We start from the raw sequence: 11,473 nt of genomic DNA, 5'->3' as shown, positions 1-11,473 counted from the left end.
ACCAGTAGAGGACGCCACAGGCCAAGGAAAAGCAGACAGGCAAACACATTTCCCTCTCTATTATATCCAAACTAGGAGGTGCTGAGGCTTTAGCCAGCTTGCCCTACCTTCTGATCTAGAAGCTCTCTCCCCCCCCCCCCCCGCCCGCCCCTTTCCAAGGATATAGTGACTACCTGCTGGGAGGTGAAAGGTCCATTGCACATAATCAGAGGCATGATTTCCTCTTGATTTAAAAAAACAAACAAAAGCACACAGACACACAAGGAGAGTAAATATTATAAATTAATGCAAGAAAATTAACTTATGTGTATGGTACAACCTATTTCATATAGTTTTTGTTCTTTTCCAGTTGTTGTTGTTTTTTTAAAAAAAGTAAATATAACTTTAGACCTTTCTCTCTTTTCTAAGGAAAGAAGGAGCTGGTTTTTGCAAACAAACAAACAAACAAACAAATGTGTGTTTACATCCAGCTTATCATCCCTTTGGAAAACTGCTGGTGGGTTGGGTCATAGCAAGCTGTTGTCGTCACCTAACTGCGCAGAGTCCATTCTCCGGGGTAGGTGATGAAATGCCCCTTCAGGTCTTATTAGGAAATAAAGCAGGGCAGCGTTGTCAAGGTGGAGGCAGCTGTGCTGCTGGTTGCTAGGAGACATGGGCCCTATCATGACAACAGGACCGAATCCCAGGGAAGAGGTAATGAAGGGGCCTGGCATGAGGGACATGGGGAAGGAAGGCTGCAGTGGGACATTTGCCCTGCCACCCTACCCTCACTTCCGACCCAGTCTCTATGCAACGCAGTAGTGACCACCAAAGCAGTGGCAACAGTTGCCGTAGCAACAAACCTGCAATCCAAGATGCTCAGCTAGGCAGGGTTACAATGGTACCTACTGAAACAAGGAAGAAAGAGGGATGATTGCAGAGATGTTGGGAGTTTCTGTTTAGCAGATGCTGCTAGTTCCTCCTTCAAAATAGTTGAAGCCAGGAATTATATCTTGTGATATCCCTGTGTGATGTCATATATAAACCCTCAGAACTGAGACAAAATCAGCTAAGAGTCTGCCATGCACAAGAGTCTGCAAAAGAACAGCCTGCCACCCTTCAGATCATCAGTCTGCAGGTCAGAAAGGTGGAGTCTCTTTTCAGTGTCCTGGAAAAGAAGTGACTCTGTGCATATGCAGAATACACCATCTTCAGTGAGAGCACACACACTTACTGAAAAGCGGACAGAGGGTTATTTCCTTTGCTAGGAAATGATCACAGAAAACTTACTCCCTGACATCTAGGATTTAGCAGGCAGGACATCACATGCGCACTGTCACCGTCATCTCCCATGTTAGAACATTTGCAATGACCAGTTATGTATTCCAAAGCACATTTCAGTTCCTCTTTCTGAAAATCAGCACCCAGTTTCATACTGCCAGCTAGCTGGAGGTCTTAGCACAGCACATAAGGCTTCATGTGAAGGCATTTTGGATTGGTTCACAGAAATGGAGGCCAGACTAATTTATTGGTCCAGAGCAGGCCAGGCCTTCCATTCTATGTAACATAGCAGTTGACATTTGCTCCATAGAACAACAGTGATGTGAAGACTTTTCTGAGGATGGCAATTGGTTTAAACATGCTGAACTCAAAGGGTACATTATGCCGTTAAGCAAACCCACTTGGAAATGAGTCCTATTGGAATCCAGGGGCTTATCTTCCAGATAAATGCAAGTTTAATTGAGATACTGCAGCAGAACAGATTGTTTTGAGGAACTGAGAAGAGATTGGGTGGAACAGTGTGGAAGTTTTGTGTAGCTATGTCCTTGAAGTTTTGTTCTGAAGAATACCACATCAGACCCTCCAAGTGTCCTTATTTTCCAGGGATAGTCCCAAATTTACAGAAGCTGCCCTGATTTGATTTCTGATTTGATCCCAGAATGTCCTTCCTTTTCCTTTTTCCTATTTTCATCGGAAAAATGTTGGAGGGTATGGAGTTATGCAACCCCCAAGCCAAAGAGATACAGTAAGTAACTACACAACCTTTAGAAGACCTCTGAAGGCAGCCCTGTATAGGGAAGTTTTTAAATGTTTAATGTTTTTATATATATTGGAAGCTGCCCAGAGTGGCTGGGGCAACCCAGTCAGATGGGTGGGGTATAAATAATAAAATTTTTTATTATTGAATAGGATGCCCCTATTTTCATCAGAGAAATGTTGGAGGGTGTGCCACGTGCACTTACCTGGGAGTAAGTCCCACTGGGCCTAATGGGGCTTACTTCTGAGAAGACTCTGCAAGAGTGGGATTCCGCAAGAGGAGGGAGAAGATGGCACCGTTATCTTTTATTGTTTGTAAGCCACTTTGAGACCTACAGTGTGAAAAGCGGTTATGATTTTTAAATAAATACATCCAGACTTTCGGCTTTGTGATGCTAGAGAGAGTGGGACTTTCAGTTTGTTGACACCACTCTGTTGGGCTTCTATTGATTTGTGTGCCAGAGGTGTTTTTTAAAATTGATTCCCTGTTTTGCTAATGTAAAGAAAGACTTCCTCAGCTTCCACCTGCTGCTTCCCTGTGGCACAATCCCAAAGCAGTTCAAGAGTGTGTATTTGTGTGAGTGAATGAAGAATCCAGTTGGCCAGTGCCAGTTGTGGGTGGGGAGCTTTTTCATGCCAAACCTTGGCTCATGCATCAATGTACATCACTTCTTCTCTATATCAGACTGGCAGCTGACTGGGTGAACCAATACTGCTGCAAAGCATTATGGGGTGAGGCTGAAGCACTATTCACTTCTCCACCCCCTACACAAAATTATCATTTACAAGAGAATGAATTTTGCAGCAGGAGCCTGTCCTACTCAAGCAAGCTCTGTGGGCAGTTAAGAATCCTGGAGGATCAGGGTTTTTACCTTGTACTGAAGGCCTTCAAGGATTTCGTAAAAAATAGCCTGTCACATTGTTAAGCTTTTGCTATTTGGCTGTACCTTGAAGCACTTAGTAGAAATACTTAACATAGTGTCTCTCATTTTCACATGATCACAAAAGAAGACGTAGGTTATTGCTACTCGCTCCTTAAAAGCTCAATAACTTGCCCCCTAAAAAAAGCTCAACAATTTTGACCTGCCCCCCAGCAGCACATATCCTAAAGACGGCCCTGCTGAAGACCATCTAGAAAGTTCAGAGTAGGCAGAAGGTAAGGATTAAACCACAACCTTCCTGACTCATAGCTCTCTTGGAGACTAGATTGCATCACTTCTGATAGTTTAAGTCAGCCTATCAATTTTTTTAAAAGGTGGTTTTAAAATTTTATTGTGTTTTTATTATTGTTTTTTAAAAAATGATTGGTTGCATTGAGTTAATTCATGGTAATTTGCGTCAAGCGCTTCTGAAAAGTAAGCAGTGATGAATTATAAGCAACCATTGGGACACAATTGAACAAAAATTAGTCTCAACAGAGCCCTGTTGCAAGCAGTTGAATGGGATGGGATATCAGTCTGATCCAATGTGTGTGCTGCCATAGCACATGCATGCAGACTGAGGCTATAGGTCATCTCTCACCCAGGTTGCGTTTCATGTTGCATTTGCATGCTGTGCTACACATCAGAGGGTGTCTTCACCCGATGCACATTACCTGTTTGGTTTCCCACCACCACCAAACCCCTCTTCTAACTCCTGTTCATGCGCTGTCATCTGCACAAGTACAATGGCTGTTTCAAGTGTACACACCTCAGCTTAACAGTCAGATGAATCTGGCTTAAGTTGCCCTTTCGGATCAAAGGCCGTCTGTGGAAAAACACAGCAGGACTGATCCACGCTTATAACTCTTCCCAGCCACAGTCCCTGCATGCTTTAAAGTTCTGTATTGGAGTATCCTTTTTTGTAGGCACTGATTGAGCTTTGACACCTTTGAGCTTAGAAATAAAGAACCAGGTTTTGCAGCCGGAAATGGTTCAAGCTGTCAGGATATATTAGCCTCCAGGGAGGACAAGAAAGAGATTGGTTAATTAGAGAAAGTCAGTCAATCTATGTTCTTTAGATTGGAAAAAAGAGGACAAATGCTGCAGCTTTTACCCAGAGGTCTCCTCTTTTTTTTTTTTTTAGATTACCCCCACCCCCAGCCATCAGGAACTGCTAGAACAGAGTACAAAAACAAATTATTTAATTTGTCAGACATTTCGCGGAAGGATAACATATCCCTCTCCTGCACCCCTTTTCACCATAAATAGTAAAATAAATAAAACAATAATTTAGTAGAGGGGGGTTGGCCCTGCGGCAGGATTGAAAAGCAATCAGTGATCAGAGAAAAGGCTGTGTACACACTGTAGTTTGTTAAGGATTGCTAGGAATTGTAACTCTGAGAGGGATAAGTTTGGAGGGGGAATTCTCAGAGGGGGGAAATGTGCTTCCAGTGTGCATTAAAAGTACAGTGTGTACACTGATTCTGAAGGTTTTAGGGGGAGGAAAGAAAAAAGTAAAGATGAAATAAATTTGAAGAAAAATTCCCTAGTCGTTTGCTCCTAACATGCTCCAGCTTGAAGAAATATGCACATATATTCTCCTCCAGAAAGAACTCTGTCATGGGGTGTCTGCTACAAATAATGGAATCTGAGCCTCATTAAATGTGGCAGAGTGGGAGATGGGCAGAGCCAACCTGTAGGATAACTACTAATGGAAATTCTCCTGTGCAAGCTTAACTGAAACAGGATTATAGGAAGCTGCCTTATCCCAAATCAGACCATTAGTCCAGTATTGTCTACACTGGCCGGCAGCAGGTCTCCAGGAGCCTTTCCTGGACCTACCTGGAGATGCCAGAAATTGAAGCGGGGACCTTTTGCATTCAAGCAAGTGCTCTGCCACCAAGCTAGGGTGTTATTCAGAACTATTGCTCTTGCACAGCTCCCATTCATTTCAATGAGGCTTGCACATATGAACTTCCTGATAGATTGTGCTCATATTAACTCACAGGAGGAAAGGTACCCGCCTACTTTCCCTCTGTAGCACCAAAATTTGAATCAGCCTTGTGCATCTGCATATTTAATGCTATGCGTTTGCAGGTGCCAGACTCCTCTGCGTTCCTAGATCGAGTAAGTGTTAGAATTTAATCAAAGCTTGGAAAGCTAAACTGGGTGCCAGAGCCATTCTAACCCTTGGACCAGCAAGTGTTAAAATATAAGCCAGGCTAGTTTCCTGTGATCAGGTAATCATTGCCTGGGTGATGGGTCATTAAGAGTTATGACACCACAGTCTCTGCTGTGCCTCATTCCCAAAAGGAAACACGAACTCTGGGTGAGCACCTAGAATCACTGGAATCTCGCACTGCTTGGAGATTAAGGTGGTGTGCAACAATATATTGCAACATGCCATTTGATGCTGTTAGATTTAGACAGACTTCCCCAGCCTGCTGCCTTCCAGATGTTTTGGACTACAATTCCCATCATCCCATGCTGACAGGGGCCAAACCTGCAACCCTGTTGGAGTCCAACAACACTAACTCCCATCAGCCCCAGATAGCACAGCCAGTGCTTGGGGATGATGGGAGTTATAGTCCAGCCACATCTTCCCCATCCCTGGTTCATAACTTCAAAGCAAGCTAGACTTGAAGCCATGATTTGAAGCTGGTTTGATATACTGGCTTGCTTCAAAGCCATTGGCCAGAATTTCCAAGTTTGCACGTAGCCGGAAGCTATGGATTAAGTGCTGAATCATAATGTGTTCAGCTTCTTGGGACAATGCAAAGCACGGTATGCAAACACAGCCGCTGCCTTCAAAATTCACCAGCAAGATTCACGATTCAACTGCCTGTGTTTTTTTCTTTTAAAAATGCCTTTTAAAAACAACGTCGAAAACCCAAATGTTCACTTAAATCTGGAATCCAAAATTTCGCTTCATTTTGGCTCTCATGGGAACAGTTGCCTCCCGCATGGAAAATTTTTAAAAAATATATCTACTGGGTACAAAAGAAAAAAATAAACAACCAACAAGCCAAATCTTGGGGCCCAGCTTGCTCGGCTTCTCTGCAGAGTCCTGAGCCCTCAGCAACCATCAGGAAGAAGGTTAGGTGACAGGAGGCTACTTGGCATCAGTGAAAGGTCTCTGAGCTTGACCGGAAGTGGAAGCGTGCTGGTGGCGGGCAGCCCTGCCCCGAACAAGTGGAGAAAGAGTTCCTTGGGGAGAGAGAGCTAAGGGGGCACGGCGTGGGTGAACTCGACCGGGAAGAAGTCCCCTTGGCTGCCTGGCCACAGTGGTGGCTTCCGTGTCCCGTGTCCGCCCATAGGGAGTGGTATTGGTATGTGGGGCTCGTGGGGCCACAGGAAGTGGAACCCCTCTGCTCCCCGGGTCCCAAGTGCTCTATGCACGAGGCAGAAGAAGGCAGGGAGTTGGTGAAGGCTGAAAAGTCTGCGCTCGAGGAGGCCGGGAGGCCGAGGGGCGGCATGCTCTGGGACGAAGGCAGCCTGCTGGTGGGAGGCGGGGAAGGCGAGGGCTGGCCACAGTTGTGAGGGCAGCTCGCGGCAGGGGCGTAGGAAGGCTGGATGGCAAGCTGACTCTGAAGGAGGCTCATCAGATGCTGCAGCTCTCGACTGAGTTGGGAGACTTCCCGGTTCAGGTTGTTGATCTGGGGAAACCAGAAAAAGAATCAATACCTAGCATTTATATAGAGCACATTGAAAGTGTCATGCCTGCTTATTTATTTGATTTATATCCCACATTTCCTTCAAGTCATCATACATCGTCCTCATTTTATCCCTACATAAATGCTGTGAGGCAACGTAAGCTGTGAGAAAGTGACAAGGTCACCCAGTGAGTTTTATGGCTAAGTGGGTATGTGAACCCTGGTCTTGCCAGGTCCTAGTCCTGCACACTAACCACTACATCCTCATGACGAGCATGTATGCACTGTGTGATAATGTGCATCAATGCAAGCAGCTTTCTGAGGTGGTCCACACACACAGCGACATCATCCCCATGCTGCCCCTGTCCCACACTATTTGTCAATCTGAAGTTCATTCTGCTGCAATGACTATAATCCATTTGGTGCTGAGAATGCCCTCTACAAGGGCCTGATCCCTCCATGTGTCCACACAGAAAAATACGGCTACTGGCTGTGGGCCTCTTATTTCTGATCCGATCTGTTTCAGCGTCTTTGAGGCTTTTATGTAGCAGCTGGGAAAAGGGGAGGAGCCAGGACATTGGGGCGGGGAGTGTGTGTGTGTGTAAAAAAAGCTCTGCCTGAGATGGGCTCCTATGAAGAATGAGGAGCAGAACACACAGGCAACTTGTTTTGTGGGGTGAGGGTGGGGGGAGAGAGAGGAGAAGAAGAAAGAGAAGGCTGGCTTTGTTGCTATGAAATTGTCACCAACCCGGTGCTAATTTTAAACCCTGACACCCTGAGTCAGAAACGCCAACACCACGGATGCACAGAAAAATCAACCCCCTCATCCCTTTCCTTCCCCCATGGGTGGGGGGTGGGGGCAGGAATAAATGCAGTTGAGCCAAACAAACAAACTAAACTAAACTAACCTGGTATTTGCAGCTAGTGGTGATCTGCAGCTATGCATCTCCCCACCCCACTTAGTTTTCAGGGTGAAAGAGACATCTGCAAACATCACCTCCTGATCTAGAGTTTCCCCTAGTCCTTGATGTATGAGGGCGTGCTGTGCTTACTTGGTGGCAAGGCAGATGCACTTTGCCCATGCTCAGAGGCATTTTAAACTTGACTTTGTATTTTCTAGGGCACAGCCCCGGCAGGGAAAACTGATGCCAGGACTGCGCCCTAGTGACTCACAAATCAAATCAAATAAAGCCCTGCTGCTTCCTACCTCTTGATTCAGCCTTCGGATGTTCTGCTTTACCTCATCAGCTTCTGCAGTTGACACAGGGTTGGCTTGCTCCGTCCCTGCAAGGAAAGTCAAGGGGTAGGAGGGGGAGATGAGAGGGTTTAGAGGAAATACTTGCAGCAGTTTGCCTTCTGCCCAATCCTCTGACACTGTGCTTGTATGAGCAAGGGGTCATCACATTGGAGCAAACCCCTAAAAAGGGAGGGTGACCTTTGGTAGCCCAAGGGTGGTTGGGTCAGAGGCAAAACTGGGCAGAGTAATGAATATAAATGTTCGCTTTTTGAAACAGGCTAGTTTCTCCACAGCCTCCTCTCTATCCAGGCAGGCAAGAGGCATTATCCAAGGACACATTCCAGCTGGGCAAAAATATTCAAGGAGGGTGTAAAGCAAGGCCACTGAGGAGTGAGGGCCACACAGAGAGGTACTGAGGGCCACATCAGACCCCTGGAACTGAGGTTCCCCACTGTCGCCCTAAAAACCTGAACTGTGCATATTCCGTTCTAAAATAGTCATTTTTAAATAATGATGCTTTAGTACTGCTAGAACAAAGGACTACTTCTCACCAAAGTGGTAAGTCTGCATTTGGACTATACCATGTCAGATATAGATTTTGGGCGTGCATGGGGTATTACATATTACAATGTGGGCAGAAGCCATTCATAAAGTAGTGGATGTTGCGGAGAAGGCTCCTGGCCTATCCCTTTCCCCTGCTATACAGTTTCCTGCCTGCAGAGGGACCTGTGGGAGCAAAGAAGCCCCATTCAGCCATGTGAGTCACCACCTGCAGTCAAAAGTGGTATAGTCCAAACCTAGCTTTATCACTTCGGGGAGGGGGGAATCCAGCCTAATTCTGCCCTGAGAAAAGCTGACTGCTGCAACCTATATCAGTTGCATAAGTTTATTTATTAAAATTCATTTTACTTCCTCTAATCACAAGATTGGGGTCAAGATCTAGCCATATAGAAATGAAGCCCCCACAGAAGCAGTTAGCTCAGCGGCAGCTAACATGGGGCCTTCCAGATGTCATTGAACTACAGCTCCCATCATCCTTAGACACCATGGTCCACAATTGGGGATGACAGGAGTTGGAGTCCAATAACAACCGGAGAGTATCATGTGGGCTCTTTTTACCCTCCCCACTTTAGCCTGTTAGGAAATCCAGCCACAAAACTGGAGGGGCCTTAGACCCAGCCATTCTGCAACATCTCATGGTTCCCAACTCATTCTCTGAGTGAGCTGTCACATGTTAACTATTTTAAGACAAATACGATCATGGCGGGTCAACTGAAGAGATGGCCAGTCTTAACTTGATGGCTCACTAATGAGCCTTGATGCTCAACAGAGGGCTGAATCTGCTTGCTCAATAGTGTGCGAGGCATTTCTTTAATGAGCATTGAATGGTTGACGGCTAAGTGGCTTCTTGCTCTCTAAGGCAGGTGGAAGGACCCATCTCCTCCGTTGCTATCGCTACCTGACACTGGAGGCTCCTGCGCCGAGCTCTGCGTGGGCTGATCCACATTGAAACTAAAGGTTTGTGTCTCTGATGCGCCACCGTCATCTTCAATTCCATCCACAACTCTAGGGAGGTGGGAGACAGATTAGTTTATGCGGCAGGGTGCAGTCAAAAAGTGGTAAGACAGGGTCAAGCAGTGATGATTGACTATCGAATTTAGAACCTCCATATTCAGGGGCAGTCTAGCCTTCTGAGGAAATGGAGCACTGGATGGAAAACAGACCCCCCACTGTCAGGGGCCAGATGGATGAGGAGGAGTGGTGGGTGCCTGACTCCCAAGAACTCTGCAGGGAGGGCTCTGAAGATGACACCTTAGAACCTGGAGCCTGGTGGTGGGACACTGAGGAGCAGTCAGCAGAAAGGATAAACTGGGAGCTGATAGAAGCAGGAGACTTGAGCGATCAAGGGGGGTCAGGAGAAGGAGGGCCTTCCGGGACAGGATTAGAAGCTGAGAGTAGCAGCATGCATGCAGACAGTCCCAGTCCTGCTGACTCTTCTCCCACTCTGACTCCCCGCTTGAGGAGTGCCAGACAGGCCCACAGGAGGAGCTCACCCCCTGCTTGGGAGCGATCCAGAGTGAGAGGCTAGAGGGGAGGGGCATGGCTAGAGCTTAGTTTCAGCAAAGCCTTCATTGAGTTGAGATGAACCAAAGGACATTGCTGTGTTGTTGTTTTTCTGCTAATAAAAAGCTAATCACATTCCATGCCTTCTGTGTGTGCGCCTGCCCTGTGGATGTCCTGGCTTGTTGACAGCCACCCTACACCCCAGTGCTAGGAAGTTCTCCAACCTAAATCTAAGTTAAATGGAAAGAAGCTACAGAAAACCACTGCTTCCTTCTTGAACGTATCCTATTCATTTTATTGAGGCTTTCGCAGGAGAACTTCCCAGCGGATCATACCCCATGAGCCAAATCCGTTTGTCTGCTGTGGCCGTTCAGGAATGCAATGAGGACCCTTACCTGGGGCTGAGGTCTGGGGTTCCGTAGTTCATGAGGGAGGGAATGAGGAGCTTGCCAGGTTTCTGGCCATTGCTGCCCTCATCGGAGAGCTGCACCTCCCGGCGGCACTGCGGAGAGGGGCTACGGCCTCGGTTGCAGTGGGCTGGGGAGCGACAATTTCGCCGCAGGGCGGAGAACTGGCGCAGGTCATCTCCTAGCAGGCTGCTGAAGGAGCCGCGCCTCACGGGGCTGTTGAGGTTGGGCAAGAGAAGTTTGCGGCGGGTGATGGTGGCTGGCGAGGGCTGGAAGAAGTCCTCAGAGTCCTCGCCATACTCCTGGATGGAGGGCAGGGGCTTCTCGGGGGCAGCACCACTTTCAAGGTGAGGCTAAACAAGAGGGAAGGAAGGAAGAAGATTCAGAAGATGGAAAGGCAGCTTTCTTATAGGTGAGGCTTAAATCACATTTAATAAACTTAGATGTGTGACCATCTGATCATTGTTTAGGTGGAGGGTATCAATTTGTCATGCAAATAAGCATTTCAAACTAGTTCATATTTGCACTGCAAGCCAGGGTGAAAATGCTCTTAGCCCTCAGGCTTTCAGGTGTAGGGGAAATAATTTAGGAGAGTACAAACTCAAGTTTTTGCAAGCAACTTACGAACAAAGTTAAGATTTTTATTTTATTTATATTTTTTGCTTCCTGAGATCCCATCCACCCAGCCAAATTCATGTTGGCTGTAATCAATGCAGTTTCTCCCACCCCCTGTGCCCTTCTGTTCCTGCAGCAAAAAAGTTACCTGGGATAAACGTGGGGACCTGGAGAATCGGAGAAGTCCCTAGAAAGGGAAACAGCAACAACAACACAATCAAACAAGAAAGACTGGGTAGCTCTTTCAGAGTCTATCAGGGTTGTTGCCTCAAAGCTGACCATTCTTGGTTGCCAGACTGACGACCACCCAACCAAAAGATGAAGAGACAGATGCCATTTCACCTTGGTTCTGGCCCCTCTAGGGAGCATCTCCTGCACCATCTTGGCACAAACTGACAACCATGCATTGGTTTGAGCAGGAGCTAGAGCGCACTCCTCTCCTGTGGGTGCCAGCAACTAGTATTTGCTGTGCCCATAGTCCCTGGAGACAGGGCACAACCTCCAGCCATCATGGCAAGACTTGGGGAGAATGAAGCTTGTGATGGAAGGTTCTGCCTCCCT

General features: G+C 46.9%; 1 protein-coding gene across 2 annotated transcripts in view; it reads right to left on the bottom strand.

Annotated features, from left to right (window-relative positions):
• Positions 1-4,118: 4,118 nt before the first annotated feature.
• The window catches only part of KCNH4 (potassium voltage-gated channel subfamily H member 4), a 51,084-nt gene continuing 43,729 nt past the window's right edge, over positions 4,119-11,473 (bottom strand). For both annotated transcript variants that reach the window (XM_082197184.1, XM_082197185.1), the window contains exons 12-16: positions 11,061-11,099; positions 10,286-10,650; positions 9,286-9,392; positions 7,797-7,873; positions 4,119-6,592 (exon numbers count right to left, since the gene is read on the bottom strand). In XM_082197184.1, coding sequence (XP_082053310.1) covers positions 6,059-6,592; positions 7,797-7,873; positions 9,286-9,392; positions 10,286-10,650; positions 11,061-11,099 — 1,122 coding nt within the window. In that variant the 3' untranslated portion in view covers positions 4,119-6,058. The remainder of the gene's footprint in view (positions 6,593-7,796; positions 7,874-9,285; positions 9,393-10,285; positions 10,651-11,060; positions 11,100-11,473) is intronic.

Source organism: Podarcis vaucheri (genome assembly GCF_965113315.1).
Source record: "Podarcis vaucheri genome assembly, chromosome: 13".
NCBI lineage: Eukaryota > Metazoa > Chordata > Lepidosauria > Squamata > Lacertidae > Podarcis > Podarcis vaucheri.
Note: the sequence above shows the minus strand (reverse complement) of the source record. Positions and strands in the feature narration are given on the sequence as shown.